General features: G+C 37.7%; 1 protein-coding gene across 1 annotated transcript in view; it reads left to right on the top strand.

The window, feature by feature from the left end:
* The first annotated feature begins 486 nt into the window (after nucleotides 1-486).
* Nucleotides 487-20,831, top strand: part of FANCB (FA complementation group B) — a 54,332-nt gene continuing 33,987 nt past the window's right edge. The window contains exons 1-8 of the mRNA XM_029239963.1: nucleotides 487-1,419; nucleotides 4,606-4,758; nucleotides 5,828-5,914; nucleotides 11,277-11,405; nucleotides 13,766-13,929; nucleotides 14,398-14,834; nucleotides 14,955-15,192; nucleotides 15,885-16,206. Coding sequence (XP_029095796.1) covers nucleotides 487-1,419; nucleotides 4,606-4,758; nucleotides 5,828-5,914; nucleotides 11,277-11,405; nucleotides 13,766-13,929; nucleotides 14,398-14,834; nucleotides 14,955-15,192; nucleotides 15,885-16,206 — 2,463 coding nt within the window. The remainder of the gene's footprint in view (nucleotides 1,420-4,605; nucleotides 4,759-5,827; nucleotides 5,915-11,276; nucleotides 11,406-13,765; nucleotides 13,930-14,397; nucleotides 14,835-14,954; nucleotides 15,193-15,884; nucleotides 16,207-20,831) is intronic.

Genomic DNA, 20,831 nt, shown 5'->3' with positions numbered 1-20,831 from the left:
ACTGACTGAGTTGTCATTGTAGAGGGACTAAGGCCGACAGGGAGAAACCAGATTAGGTTGGTAGGTTTGAGAGACAGAAGTAGAACCCTTAAGAAATTCACTGAGCCAGAGAGAATGTGTGCAGTTCCTTATAATAGAGCACCCACACCTTTTAATAGATGCTGTTAACACATTCGGTTATCTTTTGTGGTGTGGTTATTTGCATTCTTGGCAAACTGTGTTTTTTAACGGCTGTACAGAAATAATATTCGGGATACAGTTTTTTGATAAGCGTGACATTGTTAAAATAGCATAAAAAGCTTAAAAATGTCAAAGTTTATAGTTACCTATGTGATGGTTCTCTAACAAAAACATGCGTTTTCTTTTCAGCTCTGCCTACTGGATGGCAGTTTCCCTCATTTCATTTTTAGGTTTAGAAGCATCAACTGGAATCGATTTACATTTGAAAATTGGACTTGATACTGTGGCTTTACTAGCAAACAAGCAATGTCATCTAATGAACAAGAAAGGCTCTTCTGTTATAATGGAGAAGTCCTTGTTTTTCGTTTGTCTAAAGGAAATTTTGTAGATGAAGGGCCTACAAAAACAACTGTGTTACATGTCAGAAGAATGGTATTTGACAGAGGAACAGGAGTATTTGTTCAGAAATCCACTGGATTCTTCAGGATAAAAGAAGAATACTCTCATTTAAGAATTATAGGTTGCAACTGTGTTTCAGATTTCAGAACTGGAATTAATCTGCCTTATATTATGTTACAGTGCATTAAAAAGAGTAACGTTTTCAGATATTTTCTACTATTTCTTCACAGTACCAATAAATTTGAAAAGCGTTTGAGTTTTAGCCTACACTGTGAGTTGAAGGACAGCATAAGGGTCCTTAATGGCCCTTTAGTTTTATGGAGACATGTCCAAACATTCTTTTATATCTCTTCCCAAACTGGCAAAGTTGTTACTATGTCCATTAAGTTTTCCTCTATTGAGTGGGCAGGGGAGATTGAAAATGTAGGTATGGTTTTGTTAGGACGAAAGAGATGTAACTTATCTGAGGAAGGATGTACCCTACAGCCTTCAAAATCAGATTATGCAACTTGGAATACTCAATTTTGTGTATACTCGCTCGAAAGGGAAGAAGTAATAAGTGATACATACATTATCCCTCCTGTTTATACCAGTGTGATAACATGTGTGCATGTCTGTGCAACTGAGATTGTCAACAACCGGTTAAGAATGTCGCTGATTGCTCTTACTCAAAAGAATCAGCTGATTTCATTCCAAAATGGGACTCCTAAAAGTGTGTGCCAGCTTCCGTTTGGAGATCCTTGTGCAGTTCAACTTATGGATTCAGGTGGAGGAGACCTCCTTTTCGTCATATCCTTTAGGGCCAGTGATGCTTGTGCTGTTTGGGAAAAGAACTTTCAGGTATGGTACCTTTTTTTTTTAAAGAAGATGTTGGGGGTAGGAGTTTATTAATTAATTTATTTATTTTTGCTGTGTTGGGTCTTCGTTTCTGTGCGAGGGCTTTCTCTAGTTGTGGCAAGCGGGGGCCACTCTTCATCGCGGTGCGCGGGCCTCTCACTATCGCGGCCTCTCTTGTTGCGGAGCACAGGCTCCAGACGCGCAGGCTCAGTAGTTGTGGCTCACGGGCCTAGTTGCTCCGCGGCATGTGGGATCCCCCCAGACCAGGGCTCGAACCCGTGTTGCCTGCATTAGCAGGCAGATTCTCAACCACTGCGCCACCAGGGAAGCCCCAGGTATGGTACTTTTAATCATTCAGTTGGCATAGTCTTAGACCTACTAAGCATCCCTGTGCTTCATAGGGTTCATCCTGGAGTCTTATTATCCAAATCAATTTTTAGTGCTGCACTAAAAAGAAAATCATATATGTTACATCAGTCCTTTTTCTTAAAATTATCTGAATATTACTTGATAAGGATTTTGCCTTGCGATTTTGAGTCATAAAACCCTTGAGTTTGGGGGAATACATACATACAGAACTACAGTTATTATCTATTTATTTGTCTTTTACTATAACTTTTAAATTTTCATGAGTTGGTAATAATTGGCTTTGTATTTTTACTTAGAATAAGATCATTAACCTTTCTAGAAAACTCAAATCAGTTGTTGAGCTTTTTTTATTTTTATTTATTTATTTTTTTTTGCGGTACGCTGGCCTCTCACTGTTGTGGCGTCTCCCGTTGCGGAGCACAGGCTCCGGACGCGCAGGCTCAGCGGCCATGGCTCACGGGCCCAGCCGCTCTGCGGCATGTGGGATCTTCCCGGACCGGGGCACGAACCCGTGTCCCCTGCATCGGCAGGCGGACTCCCAACTACTGCGCCACCAGGGAAGCCCAGTTGTTGAGCTTTTTAAAAGTTGGTCATTATCGTTTTAAACTTAAAATGAAATCTAGAGGAATTCCTTGAAATCTATCATTGTCCCTTTAGAGACAAATAATTGTTCTCCAGAGAAAAGTGATGGATTAATTTTTCTAAAAACGGTTGCTTAGAGAATTTCATTATGTTACATTTTGAAACTCAGAGTTGTCCTTTGAGCAAGCATTCACATTTTATCTACATGTAGTCATGTCTTTTAATGTAAGGTTGGGAAATTGCTTTAAAATACTCACTTGGTATTGAGCATTCAATAACAAGTAAAAAGGTGCAGAAAATGAAAAGGAAGTTGGAGGATTGTAACTGTGCGTCTCCGATAATATTTCTCTGACCCTGGTGTTTTGTTAACATTGCGTCCTCCTGGCTTAAGATGTTTATCAGCACATTCATTTATGTGATATGAAGTGTTTATAGTTTAAGATCTTCCAAAGTAGTTTTTTTAATACATTATACAGTCTTTTAAGTTCCTGTGCTGCTTTGGGAAAAAAAGCAGATACTGCCTTACTTGATGTGCCCTGTCCATTTAATTAGAAGCTCAATTAAATTTTCTATCACAGGACTTCCCTGGTGGTCCAGTGGGTAAGACTCCGTGCTCCCAATGCGGGGGGGCCCGGGTTGGATCCCTGGTCAGGGAACTAGATCCCGCATGCTGCAACTAAAGATACCACATGCCACAACTAAGAAATTGTCTCTGCAAGTTTTGACAAGTATCTATGTAGCAGGCATTTCAAAATTGAGCTCATTGTCAGGTATATGTGAAACAGATTGTGGTGTGTTGTAGATAGAAAGAGGCTAATATGTTCTAGAGGTGCGATGTCTTATACGGTAGCCACTAGCCGCAGGTGGCGATTCAACATTTGAAATGTGGCTGGTGTGAATTAGAACGTGCTGTCCATGTCAAATACACACCAGATTTCAAAGGCTTAGTAAAAAATGGAAATAAAATATCTCTTTAATAATTTTTATTGATTATATTGAATTGAAATAATATTTTAGATAGATTAAATAAAATAAGTTTCACCTTTTTACTGCTACTAGAGAACTTTCTTTTATTGGCTACTGGAAAATTTAAAGTTATATATGTGCCTTGCATTTGTGGCTCACGTATATTTCTTTTGGATGACGCTATTCTAGAGCTAGAGATTGCAGGCTTGTGTGTGCATGCATGCGTGCACAGCTCTATGGTGTTTGCGTGCTGAGCACATTCTTATTACCAGTGTCTCTTCACATGGTTCATTATAGTCCATGCTATTCATGGTGGGGCAGTGGGAGGAAGGGAGGATATGAGTTTACAGCTTTCTCCCTGCATGAGTGAAAAATCACTGCTTTGGAATTAACCTTATAGGGGAAAGATTGATATTTCATTATATAGATTGAGTCTTATGTTCTTGCTGTAATGCAGGCTACCCTCCACCTAGAGGATGATGTATCCATGCGGGATTCTAAGTGGGAGTTTCAGCTTTTCTGCCTGAGGGAGAAGAGATTTCTGATCCCCATGGTGTTAGTTTTCTAGGGAACCAATCTGGAAGCTTTCAGCTTTATGGATCTTTAAGAAGTTGTCTTCTGTTTTAAACTTGGGGTGTCACGTTCTTGTGTAAACCTAAGAAATCATTTCATTAGGCTAGGATGATTCTAGGTGCCCTACTATTAGGATCCCTCCCCTTCTGTGCCCCTCATAATGACTGTTCTGTCCTACCAGAGTTTAGGGTATTAATTAATTTCATATGGACTCTTAAACGTTATTCTGCTTTGAGAGCTCTTAAAGTGTTTGCTAGTACCGTCTAGTTACCTAATGCCACTGAATTCCTTGTTTAATTGGTTTGATCATAAATACATATCCACTAAGGCTTATGGGAGTGAGGGTCATCCTTAAATTAACCGGTTAGAGAAAGAATCTTCGCTAGAGTTAGTCATGAGAAGTGTTAGAATTTATAAATTATAAAATTTTAATATAGAAATCAGGAACGTGACAGTCCCTGGACAAATGTTGATAAAGAAATGTCAGTACCTTGCTATTTATAAATTGATGACTCCTTATGTCTTCTCATCTCCCAATATCTTTATTTTAGTTTAGTTTTTAGTGTTTACCCTACCATTTTCATGGCTTGTTTGTAAGATTGAAGATGACAAATTAGAGCTACGTGCAACAAAAGGATTTAGCTTACTTCACATCTGATTTTTTTCTTTCTCTATTCCTTCTTTAACACTCTCTTTCAGGTTGCTGCTAAGTGGGAGAAAGTTAGCTCAGTACTGATAGATGACTTTCTTGGAACTGGAACTGAACAAGTACTGCTACTTTTTAAGGACCCCTTGAATTCAGATTGCCTCAGTTCCTTTAAAATAACAGACCTGGACAACTTAAACTATTCAGTAAGTTCTGTTTACTTTTTATGCATTACTTAAGAACATTTTAGAAAATTTGAGCTCTTTAGAGCTTTTGACTTACCCTTTAAATATTTTTGATTTCATACTTAAAGTAAGCTTTTAGAACTTTAAAAATACATACATTGAATCTTTTAAGTAGTACATTGACTCTTCTTTCAACAAATGTTATACAAATTGACTTTTTAAAAATATTTATTTTTATACAGCAGGTTCTTATTAGTTATCTATTTTATACATATTAGTGTAGGTGTTTTTGTTATAAATTTGGAATATAGTGTATCTGGTATTCACTCAAGTGACAATAATACTGTAAATTAACTTTATCGTTGCTTCTGAAAAGCACATTTTATACCAATAAACATGATGATAATGGATTAATTAAGGAACAAAATAAAGCGAAACTGCTTTACTAAAAGAAGTAACAGTTCATAATATCTTAAGATTTTGAGCATAAGGAAAATAATACTCTGGAAGTTTCAGATCTATATAAAACATCTCTGAGCCTCAGGGTTTTTTTTTTCTGTTTTCTTTTTCCATTAGTAAAATGAGGATAATTCGTATTTTCTCTAGTTATGGGATTTTATAAAAGCCTAGTAAGCTGATACTTTTTTTTTTTTTTTTTTTTTTTTTGCGGTACACGGGCCTCTCACTGCTGTGGCCTCTCCCGTTGCGGAGCACAGGCTCCGGACGCGCAGGCTCAGCGGCCATGGCTCACGGGCCCAGCCGCTGCGCGGCATGTGGGCTCTTCCCGGACCGGGGCACGAACCCGTGTCCCCTGCATCGGCAGGCGGACTCTCAACCACTGCGCCACCAGGGAAGCCCAAGCTGATACTTTTTGAAGCAGTATACAAATGTTAGGTGGGTGGTAATAGTGGAAATAATTTTTTTTCTAGTTATGAGAAGATGAGGGGGAAAATATGTATCTTGTCTTTTATATAACAATGTGTATTGTGGCACACTGCCTTTTGGATAAACTTTAATTGTATTTTGTTAATCTTAAGAATTTTCAGTTTATTTCAAAATTTCAGTTTTAGTGTATTGTTTTATTTATTAGAGTGAATCATTGGATTACAATGAAGATGACTTATTTGACGGCAAAGAGAATTATTTGGTGGTTCCACCTCTGGAAAGAAGATTGAAAGTTAGTGTCTTTGCTTTCTGCTTTTGCTTTTTTGGATTAGTGCTGTTCTAAATGAAGGAAAAAACATTGAAAGAAAGGTCCTTAAAGTATAAGAAACTGAGTGATTGGGAGGGAAAAATATGGTACAGGTATCCCCTGCTTTTCGAAAGTTCGCCTTATGCCACTTTGCTTTATGCCACTTTGCTTTTACGAAAGACCTGCGTTAGCACCTGTTTTTGCTAACCGAAAGAAATCCAAAGAGGACTTTCGCTTTTATGAAAAAAGGCGAAAGCGAAAATAGCGTTCAGCGTTTGTTTTGCGATGAGCCGTTACACCTCGCGTCCCAAGAAGCGAGAGTAACCCCGCCAAGCTCCTTCCTGGGGACTGAGTTCGGCATCTCAGCATCCAGCTGCCATAGCTTTGACCTGTGTCTGTGAGCACCCGTGCTTTATCTCCCATTTATTTTGTGCATCCCTTAGCAAGATGTGTCCTAAGGTAATTGCTTCTTTGCTTTACATCATTTCATAATGGCTTTCAAAAGGTTTCATAGGCATGCTCTACTTTTGGGTAGTGGGGAAACCTGTATTTCAAAGGATCTATTTCCTTTTTTGGTACCTCTGTAAAAGCTATTATGACATTACTTATAAATGTGTCATCTAAACATGATTCCTTTTTGTCGTAAGATTATGTAAATTTAATAAGCCTTATAAGATAAAATAGAGGCTGACTTTTGAAAACACATTCTTCCTAGTTTTTAGGATCAGCATACCATAACTCTTTTAAAGGAGCAGCAAATATGATGAATCATGACATGTTCTAAACATGATCAGTTTACCTTCAAGTTTTCCATACAAAGCTCTCTAAAAGTTTTTGATTTTTTTTCCAAATGTACGAAGGTAACACACATTCCCTGTAAAATACTCAGACTATGCCAAGAAATATTCAAGAGATACTAACAATTACCTATGATTCCACTACTGTGATATAACCAATTTTAACACTTTGACTTGCATATTCTTGTTGATGTTTTTAATGAATATATACAAGTTTACATGGAAATGTGATTATAAGATGCCTGTTCTTATGTAACCTGCCTTTTTTGATTCATAAAAATTTTCCAATATACAGAAAATTCATAGAATAAAACAGTGATTATCTCTAGTCCCCATGTAGATTCAACTATTGTTACTTTATAAAAAATCACATTTCCTCATCTGTTTCTGCTTGTGTGTGTGTGTGTGTGTGTATGTACATGTATTTGTACGTTTTTGCAGAACCATTTGAAAGTTACAAATCTTCTAATACTTCACTCCTATGTGTTTTAGCAGGAATCTCCTAAAAATAAAGACATTCTCCTATGTAACCCCGATACCATTACTCACTTAGAAAGTTAGTATAATAATCTCTTCATCTTATTTACTATTCAGTCCATATTCAAATGGCTTCAATTGCCACAAAAATGTTTTTATATGGCTGCTTTTTTCAGGATCCAATCAGTTTACACTTGCACTTGATAATTATATGTCTCATTGGTCTTTTCATCTAGAATTATGCCCTCTCCCCGTTTTGAAAAAAGTGACACTAATGAGGAGGCCAGGCCAGTTGTCCCTCCTTTCTGATTTGTCTATTTCTTTGTGTTGTCATTTATCTTTTTCCTTTATCCCTGGCAAAGTTTTTTGGTGAAGGGCCAGATAGTAAATATTTGTACTTTGCAGGCCCTTTAAAAATTTTTTTTGCAAGTATTTTAATATTAAAGTGAATTCAGTAAATGCTTACTGAACACATATTAGATGTGAATGTAAACAGTAGATAAATAAAACATAATGGACGTAGAACCATAAAGGAAGAGGTTGATTACATTAAAAACTTCTGTGCTCCAAACAAAGTAAAATAAATAAAAAGGCAAATTATATAAAAAGAAATTGGAACATATTTGACAAAGGATTAATTTTCTTAATATAAATAGGCATTATTCTAAAACAGTATTGAGTTTTGGGGGTTTTTTTGCGGTACGTGGGCCTCTCATTGTTGTGGCCTCTCCGCCTGTTGCGGAGCACAGGCTCCGGACGCGCAGGCTCAGCGGCCATGGCTCATGGGCCCAGCCGCACCATGGCATGTGGGATCTTCCTGGACCAGGGCACGAACCCGTGTCCCCTAGCATCGGCAGGTGGACTCTCAACCACTGCGCCACCAGGGAAGCCCTAAAACAGTATTGTTGAGTATGTAAAGTGGTCCAACCTCCTCAGAAGGAAACTTGTTATAGCTATTAAAATGTGAATTGCACATATCTTTTTACTCTTGCAGTTTCACTTCTAGAAATCTGTTCTAAACATATACTTATACATGTAAGCAAAGCTGATTTTGCAGGAACATTTAAGTAGTATTAATAAACAAAGTTCAATCAAAATCTAAATATCCATCATTAGGAGTATGGTAAATATGATATAACCGAACCATGGAATAGTGTGCAGCTGTCAGAATGATTAAGGTACCTCTTTATACTGATTGTTAAATGATGCCAAAATAATTTAATTTATGAAAGCATGACTTTTAGAAATTCCACTTCTGGTAATATGTCATTTAATTTATTTGGATCAACTCTGATGATAAAAACAACTTAAAATGATAGATGAAATATGTTTTTAATATATTCTTAAAAGCTTCAAAAAGCTGAAAATATAAGAATAAATTAGCAGGCCAAACTCTAAAGGCTGGAACCCAGGGAGGCAAGCAGAACACTGATGCTACTATTGCCCTGGGAGCATTTGTATTTAACATAAAGCAAGAGTGCCCTAGTCACCTGGCAGAAACAACATAAAATCCTCTCTAGGAATACACATTTATCCTAGGTCTCTTCTGAATCTCACAAGTAATTTTTGAAAGAAAATGAGCCACCTACAGAATAACTAAGCACATGAAGAAACAAGGCATCATGATTAATTACTCACAGAAAATAACCATTTCTATAAACTAAAATTAAATTGAAATTTAAAAAAACAGATGAGTTTAACAGTTGACTCAGAGATGTGGAGCAAATAAGCAAACTAGACTGTTAAGAAAATTATCTAGAAGGTATCAACAGAGACAAAGAAGGAAAATCTGAAAGAAACAGAGGGAAGGCAGGGACGTACGAGAGATAGCTGAGCGTCCATGTTGTTTCAAGTATCCGCATGCTACCACTAGCTCTCAATGTGGCTCAAAACATTTCTAAGCGCTGGAAGGCCTTTTAGAGATGAACAAATCTACCTCTCCGCCATTTTGCATACAAGGAAGCAGATGGAGAGCCAGAAATGTGAGGTGGCTTGCAGAGCTAGAGCTAGAGTTCGGCTCACTGTTCTTTCCCCTATGCATTTTATTTTCCAGCCACTTGTTAGAGGGGATAAGGAGAGGCCAGGACCTTGGAGACACTTGTGCCTAGGTACAGGAATGTTCACAGCAGCATTGTTTGTAATGCTCCACAGCTGGGCATAACCCAGCTGTCCATCAGCGGGAGGAAGGAGAGGGGAACTGGTGTAGTGAGCCGATGGGATGCTACAGAGCAGTGGAAGGCACGAGCTGCAGCTACTAGCGACAAATAGATGACTCGAAAAGCGATTACATACAGAACGATTCCACTTATAAAAGTTCAGAAGCAGAACACACACACAGACTAAACATATTCTTCAGGAGTTCATATGATGATGGTAAAATGATGAAGACCAACAAGGAAGTTATCCTGAAAGGCCAGGGTAGTGTTGCCTCCGGCAGAGAGAGGTTCTCTATTGGAGAGGGCCCATGGGCTGCTCCTAAAGTGCTGCTTTTTTGACCTGGGTGTGGTTCCAGGGGTATCTACTTCATCATTAGTCTATGAACTGCTTTTTTGTCTTGCAAACTCTTCTGCACATATGAAAGAGATCACAATAAGAACAGGAAAGCAAGATTCAGTGTCACGCAGTGCAGTGTGCTCCTCTGTTTGGTTTGGGGTAGGTCTTGTTTACGAGGAGGAGAATGAAAGCATACCTTAACATATACATGGAAAAGTTCTGGAAAGGTAAGCAATCTTTTGGCTGTGCAAATGGGATTGAGGGTCTAGGAAGGGAAGGTGAGATGCCTTTTTATGTTGTTTAAATTTGTTATCATGGGCTTATTTTCATAATTTTCTAACAAAACTTGTAACAACATAGAATATTTAAGAAGTCTAATGACACACGATTTATTCCTGGAGTGGGGGTCATGTTGAAGAGAGTAGGGAAGAGAGACCACAGATAATTTCTGAGGGTGCCCTCATTGTCATTCTGCCCGTGTAGCCTTCTCTTCCACTCCCTGCCCCTCCAGCAGCTTCACACTTGGCTCTCCACCCCAGACATGTACATCTCACGGCCTCACAGTCGTGAGTTACTCGGCCAATGAATGATGGAACGTGAATGACGTGGAGCCCTCGGAGGCAGGCTAACAGATGAAGTTTTAAAACGTTAGGTAGACACTTTACGTGCTTTGTGCACCGAGGGAAGATAGAATTCAGTCTTTACTCTCCAACTTCTATTCATTGATAAAAGGAAAAAGAATTTTTCTGCCTTAAAATGTAATTTAAAAGAAAGGCAAATACAGGCTGCATCTTGTTTTTTTTCAGTCTAGAAGAACATGTTATATTAAAAGCTGAATTAATACTTAAACAGTCTCAGATATCCATCTGAAATGAAGCAGCTTCTAAATGTTCAGTGACGCGACTCTTTTTAAATTTTCAGGAGTAAAATATATTTCATGAATGTTTCATCCTTAGTGCTGAAATCTATTTATCTAGTATAATAAAAGGAATGGTTTGCTGTATGCCCAGTTCAGAGCCAGTTTTTACCCCCTGATAGTTAAGACTGGATCCGAGCACTGAGTTTATTTGCACAACAATTAACGTGTGACAGTTACATGTTACCTTTAAAATTTTGCTATAAAGGTCATATGAACAGAGGATTTCAGGCAGTATCAAATCAAAGGTAAACATTTCTGTTCATAATGATACGTCTTGCTTTTTGAAGCAGAAATTATTTCAACAAGCAAAACAGTTTTCTTGTTGGAGTAGGAGTGTTGGTAGGCCTTGCTTTTTAGGAATATTGATTGGACTTATTCATATTCATATTGATTCATTACTTAACTCACTAGTGAAACAGATGCAAATACATTGGCATTCTCTCAATTTGATATGTAAACTATTATAATTATTTGCTGTGTTTATTTTCCTTTGTAATTAGAGACTCAAATTTTGTAAATAGTTTTGCTCTGAGACGTATTCTTTACTTGTCTGTAGAAAAATGAATTAATAAGCAAATTTGGAGAAAATACTGAATTATTGGTACGTTCGGTTTCATTTGAAATTGTGTTTCTGGCAATGATTTTTCTTTATACTCTACAGGTTGGTTTGGTTTCTGTTCAGGAATTACAGCAGCATCTCTTGCTTAAGGAAAAAATTATTTCAAAATCTTACAAGGCTTTAATGAACCTGTTTCAAGGGAAAGATGGTAGTACATCAAGTGCAGAGGAGGTAAACTTGATCATGTGACCGTTTTATCATTTTATGAATTGAAAACCTATAAGCTATTGAAGAGTTCTTTAAATGAGAATATTGGAATATATTAGAAAATGCTGCACAATGGATCAAGAAGCAAAGTGGCAGGGATTATGTAATGGTGGGCTTTTATTACATTGAAAACTATTTGGTTAAAAAGCCAAATATTTTACCAATTTGCAAATTGTTCTGTAGGATATTAAAATCTCAGTTATCAGGAACCTCGGGGAACAAGTCCTTTTGTTTAAACAAGGTTTAAATATTAAACTGTTTTATTTGTATAGTTTGAATAGAAATTACTCCTAAGTGAATTACAGTTAACCCTTGAACAACATGGGGGTCAGGGGTGCCGACCCTACACGCAGTGAAAATCCACAAGTAACTTTACTCTGGGCCACCTGTATCCCTGGTTCCCCATCTGCAGATTCAAGCAACTGGCAATCAAGTAGTACTGTAGTATTTACTATTGAAGAAAATCCACATATAAGTGGACCTGCGCAGTTCAAACTCCTTTTGTTCAAGGGGCAATTGTATATGTTTTCTGACTTCTTAAACAGAATATACTGAGTATTATTTTACCTTGTATTAATGGTGACATAATTTCATCATTAATATAATTATTCTTTTAGTCTGTTGCATGGTTCATTTCTAAGGATATTTATTCCTCTACTTAATGTCCCTAAATTGCTATGCTCTTCTAGTCCTCATATCTGCTTTTTATAATTTTACTCTGGTTTCCCTTGTGGTTGACCATCGTAAGAACCTCTTCAGGTACCTTGCAGTTACTTGTGCCAGTATAGTAATGTAGAAAGTGAGCAAAAACTGCTTTGACTTCATAAAAAATAGGATTTATGCACATTCGTTCCCTGCAGAGAAAGATAGCATAGCAGAGTTACAGATAAATCAAGAAAAGCTGGACATAGATACACTTGAAGTTGCATTTTCTTCCCTCAAGTCACTTTAGTGCCTTGCTTTGACTCCCTTTAAGATTTACTGTTCTTGTAATGCTCTTTGCCTTGTGTCTGTATTTCGGTCTTAGCCATATGATGATTTTGGCCCAAAATATGATTCCATTAATGTAAAAAACAAAAGCACATCGTCTTGCATTTCTGTATTACTGTTCTCATCTGGGAAACCTCATGCGAGTCCTTGTAGAAAGTCACTGTTCAAAGTCTTCCCATTTCCCTTCCCCACTTGACCCCGGTGATTTTGCCGGTGTTAGAAAAGGGGAAGAAATGTTACAAATTAGTGCATTGAAGCCACTGCGTGCAAGGCACTGTTTTGGGCCCTTTACATTGTTAACTTTAAGAGCAATTCTGGCAGGTAATAAAAATTTCTGCGGGTTTCAGGTGAACAGCCTGCCTCAAATCTCACAGCTACTGGCAGAAGTGTCAGATTCCTAGGAACATGTTTCATTCACTATAATGTAAGTGCCCACATCTTTTTTCAGTAATTACCACATAGAGGGGCAGTATAGAGTAATGGTTAATGTGCAACATGGGCTCTGGAAGCAGTTGCCTCTGGTTCAGATTCCAGCTCTGAGTCTTGCTAACTGGGTGACCTGGGGCGAGGTACCTAACCTCCCTGTGCCTCAAGTTTCCTTATCTGGAAAATGTAGATAATAATACTACCGACCTAGGGTACTAGAGTTATTGTGATGGTTAAACAAATTGACGCGTGAATGGCGTTTAGAACAGTGCCTAACATATAGCAAGCATTCAGTAAGTGTTGTGTATTATTATTATCATTACTCCTCCTCCTATTTCCATTTCTATTATAAATCCATATGTGTGCGGAAATAAGTGAGTGGCCTGGTCTTTAAGAAGAAAATTTTGGCATCAACTATACTAGAATTTTTTTTAAATAAGGAAAAATAAAAGAAGAAAATTTTAGCAATAATCGATCAGCTGTCCTAAGATAGTTTAATCACTGTTATTCATACAAAAGTTTCCAGTTACAGTTTAGAGTTAGTCACTGCTAAAATAAAGATTGGATTGTTCTCAGCATGCCTTGAGCACATATTGTGAGATTATTTTTCAAAATGGACTCCAGGTTTACATCCCTGCTGGCTCTGTGTTGGGTACCCAGAGCCTTGTTTACAGTCAGGCCATGCTTCTTAATCCAAGTAGATGGTTAATTATATGTTTTATAAGTTTTATTTTAGTGAATTATGTATAATCTATAATATATTATTGATGATAATTTATTTTTAAATATGTAAGCCATAAGGCCCAGCCAAAAGCTGGTTTATATTATTTTTTTTAGTTTTGATACATTTGGCAGGTTTTTTTGTTGTTTTTTTTTTGTAATCAGTTATTTAAACATTTTTCCATAAGGAATGTCTTGCCACTCTTTGTGGTGAAGAAGAAAATCCTGTCTATACCTTTGATGAAAAGTTATCAGATAATTTTCAAGATTCAGAACAGCTAGTAGAGAAGATATGGTATCGTGTAATAGAAGATAGCTTGGTTGTTGGAGTGAAAACCACATCTTTGATGGTGTAAGTAAATTCTAACATGATAACATTATCTTGATGCTCTACAACAGCACTGTCCAACAGAAATATAGTGCATGGAGGTATTTCATTCTAAATAATTACCAAAATCGACTCTTTTAAAAACTTAGTAGTTTTTTTTTTCTTGTTTAAGAGGAAAGGAGAAAAATCTACCTCAAAAATAAAATACAGGCATTACTTTACCTTTCCTTTCTCCTAAAAAAATTACTTCCTTAAGTCCAGCATATTTATAATGTCTTTGCTTTCCTATTTCAAGAGAAGTGCTATTACAGAATCTTTAAAAATGTGTTTGGCTTTTACACTTAATATTCTGATATATTTTACATTTGAAATGATGTTTCCTAGGAAAGGAGAGAATAAAACTTTTTGGTTGTTGTTTGTATGGCATTTAATCATCTGTTTGATTTTAAAGAATGAGCTTTTAGAGTAAACAGAGCTCTGTATTTTTTACAGGTCCCTGAATCATGTGACTTTATCGCTGTCAATGGATCAAGCCCCTAACTGCAGCTTTCTGCTCATTAAGTGTCAAAGTAGGGTGATCAAGTTGGGTAGGAAATCTTCCCCAGTACCAGGCTCAGTGCCATATGAAATAGGATCAGAGGTAAAAAAAATCAAGTTGAGTGTTGATAGTGAGGAAGAGAAAGAGGAGAGCATTGTTTCTGTACAACCATCTGAGAAAGAGCATGTGCAGATCATCACTGCTGTAACATCTCTTTCGCCACTTTTAGCATTCGGTAATTTTTGTTGCACTGTGCTGCTACAGATTAGAGAGAGAGAGAGAGGTAACCATTCTGCAACTCGTTATGTTCAATGTGGCAGAATTGCTTTAAGTCTAGAAGATCTTTCAAGTGGGAAATACCTGCTGACATTTCCAAAGAAGAAACCTATAGGTAATTTTTGTGGGTCCTTTTTAATCATATACCTAATAGAATCAGAAAATTTTAAGAACTCCCTTTATGTGATAATGGGCAGAGTTTAATGACAGCACTTGTGACATGTTTTTGCCATAGAACACATGGAAGATGTCTTCGCGCTTCTCGCGGCCTGGCAGAGAGCTTGTTTTCAAATCATATCACCCAGCTATGCTCTGACTTCAATGAAGGTATGGCTCTTAGAACACATGGAATGTGAAGTTATCAAAGAATTTCCAGAAATTTGCTTTTGCAAAAGGCCAGGAAGCTTCTATGGGACACTCTTCAACTGGAAACAAAGAACACCATTTGAAGGGATTTTAATAGTCTATTCCAGGTAATGCACATCAGATTGGAATTGGTCCAGGGAAGTGTGTGTGTGTGTGCGTGCGTGTGTGTGCGTGCAACAGGGATCCCCGTGGTAGTGTTCTATACCACTGTGGGACATGTCCAGGTCATCGCCTGGTACAACGTGAATGAACAGGTGGTCTCATTTAGAAACTGAAGCCGTTTTGATTTTATGTTTGTTTTTGGCTTTTTGGTGGGGTTGATTAGGGCCTAATAATGACTTTAAGATTTCCCCTTACTACTCCCCCACAGTGAAGTTTTAAAAATATAATTTTGATCTTATTACTCAGAGAAAGAACTTTAATCAGAAAGCAACCTGATTAATACTAACTGAGTTGGTTTAGGATATGTATACGGCTGTTCCTCTGTATCCATGGAGGATTGGTTCCAGGACCCCAGTGGACACAAAAATCCACGGATGCTCGAGTCCTAGAGGACGGCGTAGTATGGTCCGCCCTCCATACCCATGGGTTCCACATCTGCGATTCAGCCAACCACGGGGCTGACCGTATTTGATTGCTACAGTCTGAATTATGTCAGTGACCACATGAATGCATTATTGGTTCTGATGATTACTAGAGAGTTTAGAAATGAATATTAATTGATTACTACAGTATGTTGTACATGACCATTTTTCACTGTCCTAAGTTGTGTAATATTGTGTTTGGTTTTTTATTCCAGGAATCAAACAGTTTTGTTCCAGTGCCTTCATAATCTCAGCAGCGTTCTCCCTATAAACAGTTTCTTCAAATATCTAAAATTAGGAAGTGAGGATTTCCTAATTGGTCATTTGGGATTAACTTTGGAGAAGGAATTGGTTATCCTTGGTTCTTTTTCTTCTGCCTTAGTTAAGGTTGAAAGCAACTTGGTGCAGAGTTGTGAAGCAAGCAAAGACAAGACTAGTGGTGATATGGCTGCTTTATCAGACATAGAGGAAAGCATCCATGCCTACAGAAAAGAACTTCAGAGAGAAAAGAAGCAAAAGTTGGGGACGAACCTAAAAGTGAGTGGTGCCCTTTACAGAGAAATGACTTTGAAATTAGCTGAGGTTCAGCTGAAATCAGACCTTGCTGCCCAGAAAGTGACTGATTTATAATTACAATCTCGGCTTGGTTATATTTTAGAATATTTTCCCCTGCCAGAATGTTTTGGTCCTACTTGTTTTCATCTTACATTATATGCCTTCTCTGTAAAAGTAAAGATTGAGGCTTAGTGTAGAATCTTGAAGATGCACAAAATAGCATACCTTAGAGCAGCACTTCTCACCTAGGCTCATTTTGCCTCCCAGGGGCGTTTGGCTATGTCTGGAGATATTTTTTGGTTGTCAGAAGTAGTGGCAGATGGGGAGGGCAAGAGAGGGGTGCTATTCAGATCTAGTGGGTTGAGGCGAGGGATGCGGCTAAACTTCCTACACAGCACAGCACAGCCCCCGACAAGGGAGGGTCCAGCCCAAATGTGAGTAATGCCCAGGGTGGAGAAATCCTGCCTTAGTGTTTCCACTTAAGACATAGGTGATGGAACAATATTTTGTTCTAAATCTTCAAAAAACCTTAAGTAGCCCTTTTATTATACTCTGCTTAGTAAAACCTAGCATATAAAAATGAGCTTCAGGGCTTCCCTGGTGGCACAGTGGTTGAGAGCCTGACTGCCGATGCAGGGGACATGGGTTCGTGCCCCGGTCCGGGAAGATCCCACATGCCGCGGAGCGGCTGGGCCCATGAGCCATGGCCGCTGAGCCTGCGCGTCCGGAGCCTGTGCTCCGCAGCGGGAGAGGCCACAACAGTGAGAGGCTCGCGTACCGCAAAAAAAAAAAAAAGCTTCAAACAGATAAACAAGGTTGTCACGATTCAGAAGTTTCTGTAAATATCAAGCCCCTGTGGAAGTTTAAATGGCAGAGTGTCTAGGTGAGACCATTATGGTGGAAACCTGTATTACATTAAATTTTCTTAGAAAGCCTCTATGAAATTGCGTAAGTCTATAGGCATGTGAAAATTTGGGGGCATTTCTTTGAAAAGCATCTCTCTTTCAAAAGGCTAAGCATACCTCATAGGCCACTATTTTTAAAAAATTGAAATTGCCTTTAAGCCATCTGAAATTCCAACTCTAGACAAAGCTAAAATGTAAAATCCTAACTAAAGTAACTTAAAGAATATGGCACTCCTTAGGGACTGAGAAATTTAAAAATAAGTGAAAATTCACTTCAGTTAAGTGATTTTTTAAGGGGTCTAGTGAGGCATTTCAAAGGGATAAAAATTCAACCTATTCTCTTTTCTTTTCGGAAAAAATAAGAATTCTGAAGTAATAAGAGAATGTCAGGAGAAGGAAAAAGACACAAAAGGATATGGGCCAAAAGGAATGTTTCTGATCCTTTTTGCTCTAAAATCCATAAGTGAGATGGAAGTTTCTGTCTCACTTGAGAGACATAAAGATGATTATAGAAACCGGCATTTCACACTTGCAGCAGTGAAGTGCTAATCCCCCCACCCCATGCCTCAGAAGTGCTTGTCCCTAATGATCTGGTGATGCAAGTGGGATTTTGAGAAGCTAGGTTATTACTGTCTTGTCTCGGTTTTTATGGTTGTCCATATAATATTGCTACCTCTTTTTTTAGTAATCCATTGTAAATTGAGTTCTATAGCTCTATAGCTCGATTTCTATGAAATTTCAATGAAAAATATTTCAGGCTTCCTGGAAATGAAAATGTGATAATTTCAGGATTAATTGTGGAAGTCAGAAAGCAATGTGTGTCAGTAGGTGTAGTGAAACTTCCCATGACATGTTCTGAAAGGACAACCAGGTAGAAAATATAGGAACTAAATTATAAAATGGAGGCTGTCAAAAAACTAAACAGAATTTGATTGTAATAGTTTATCTATAGAAAAGCTAGGATAGTAAAAAAAAATAGCATATTGCTTATTTTTTATTTATAAAAGCAAACAAAAGGTATTAATCTGTATGTACCAAATAACCTCTTTACAAGTGACCTTTGTACTCCAGTATAATTTTGTTTTCTTTTTCTTCTTTTTCTTTTTTCACACACACACACTGTATTTTATTTTTACAAGAGATAAATAAACTGACAACAAGCATTGTAAATGGATGACTACAACAAAAGCAACAATGATTGCAATTACCAAACACACTCATCCTATGTCATAATATTGACATTCAGTCCAGTAATCCTCCACTGTAACAGCTCCTTTACTTTGCAGTGAAAAAAATTTTTTAACATCTTTATTGGGGTATAATTGCTTTACAATGGTGTGTTAGTTTCTGCTTTATAACAAAGTGAATCAGTTATACATATAACATATACATATGTTCCCATATCTCTTCCCTCTTGCGTCTCCCTCCCTCCCACCCTCCCTATCCCACCCCTCCAGGCGGTCACAGAGCACCGAGCTGATATTCCTGTGCTATGCGGCTGCTTCCCACTAGCTATCTACCTTACGTTTGTTAGTGTATATATATCCATGCCTCTCTCTCTCTTTGTCACAGCTCACCCTTCCCCCTCCCCATATCCTCAAGTCCGTTCTCCAGTAGGTCTGTGTCTTTATTCCTGTCTTACCCCTAGGTTCTTCATGACATTTTTTTTTCTTAAATTCGATATATATGTGTTAGCATACGGTATTTGTCGTTCTCTTTCTGACTTACTTCACTCTGTATGACAGACTCTAGGCCTATCCACCTCATTACAAATAGCTCAGTTTTGTTTCTTTTTATTGCTGAGTAATATTCCCTTGTATATACGTGCCACATCTTCTTTATCCATTCATCCAATGATGGGCTCTTAGGTTGTTTCCATCTCCGGGCTATTGTAAATAGAGCTACAGTGAATATTTTGTTACATGACTCTTTTTGAGTTTTGGTTTTCTCAGGGTATATGCCCAGTAGTGGGATTGCTGGGTCATATGGTAGTTCTATTTGTAGTTTTTTAAGGAACCTCCATACTGTTGTTCATAGTGGCTGAACCAATTCACATTCCCACCAGCAGTGCAAGAGTGTTCCCTTTTCTCCACACCCTCTCCAGCATTTATTGTTTCTAGATTTTTTGATGATGGCCATTCTGACCGGTGTGAGATGATATCTCATTGTAGTTTTGATTTGCATTTCTCTAATGATTAATGATGTTGAGCATTCTTTCATGTGTTTGTTGGCAGTCTGTATATCTTCTTTGGAGAAATGTCTCTTTAGGTCTCCTGCCCATTTTTGGATTGGGTTGTTTGTTTTATTGTTATTGAGCTGCATGAGCTGCTTGTAAATTTTGGAAATTAATCCTTTGTCAGTTGCTTCATTTGCAAATATTTTCTGCCATTCTGAGGGTTGTCTTTTGGTCTTATTTATGGTTTCCTTTGCTGTGCAAAAGCTTTGAAGTCTCATTAGGTCCCATTTGTTTATTTTTGTTTTTATTTCCATTACTCTAGGAGGTGGGTCAGAAAGGATCTTGCTGTGATTTATGTCATAGAGTGTTCTGCCTATGTTTTCCTCTAAGAGTTTGATAGTTTCTGGCCTTACATTTAGGTTTTTAATCCATTTTGAGCTTATTTTTGTGTATGGTCTTAGGGAGTGATCTAATCTCATACTTTTACATGTACCTGTCCAGTTTTCCCAGCACCACTTATTGAAGAGGCTGTCCTTTCTCCACTGTACATTCCTGCCTCCTTTATCAAAGATAAGGTGACCATATGTGCGTGGGTTTATCTCTGGGCTTTCTATCCTTTTCCATTGATCTAACTTTCTGTTTTGGTGCCAGTACCATACTGTCTTGATTACTGTAGCTTTGTAGTATAGTCTGAAGTCAGGGAGCCTGATTCCTCCAGCTCCATTTTTCTTTCTCAAGATTGCTTTGGCTATTCGGGGTCTTTTGTGTTTCCATACAAATTGTGAAATTTTTTGTTCTAGTTCTGTGAAAAATGCCAGTAGTAGTTTGATAGGGATTGCATTGAATCTATAGATTGCTTTGGGTAGTAGAGTCATTTTCACAATGTTAATTCTTCCAATCCAAGAACATGGTATATCTCTCCATCTATTTGTATCATCTTTAATTTCTTTCATCAGTGCCTTATAATTTTCTGCATGCAGGTCTTTTGTCTCCGTAGGTAGGTTTATTCCTAGATATTTTATTCTTTTTGTTGTAATGGTAAATGGGAGTGTTTTCTTGATTTCACTTTCAGATTTTTCATCATTAGTGTATAGGAATGACAGAGATTTCTGTGCATTAATTTTGTATCCTGCTACTTTACCAAATTCATTTATTAGCTCTAGTAGTTTTCTGGTAGCATCTTTAGGATTCTCTATGCATAGTATCATGTCATCTGCAAACAGTGACAGCTTTACTTCTTCTTTTCCGATTTGGATTCCTTTTATTTCCTTTTCTTCTCTGATTGCTGTGGCTACAACTTCCAAAACTATGTTGAATAAGAGTGGTGAGAGTGGGCAACCTTGTCTTGTTCCTGATCTTAGTGGAAATGCTTTCAGTTTTTCACCATAGCGGATGATGTTGGCTGTGGGCTTGTCATATATGGCCTTTGTTATGTTGAGGAGAGTTCCCTCTACGCCTACTTTCTGCAGGGTTTTTATCATAAATGGGTGTTGAATTTTGTCAAAAGCTTTCTCTGCATCTATTGA

The sequence above is a fragment of the Monodon monoceros genome, unplaced genomic scaffold (genome assembly GCF_005190385.1).
Source record: "Monodon monoceros isolate NGI ecotype Baffin Bay Population unplaced genomic scaffold, NGI_Narwhal_1 Super_Scaffold_22, whole genome shotgun sequence".
Lineage (NCBI taxonomy): Eukaryota > Metazoa > Chordata > Mammalia > Artiodactyla > Monodontidae > Monodon > Monodon monoceros.
Note: the sequence above shows the minus strand (reverse complement) of the source record. Positions and strands in the feature narration are given on the sequence as shown.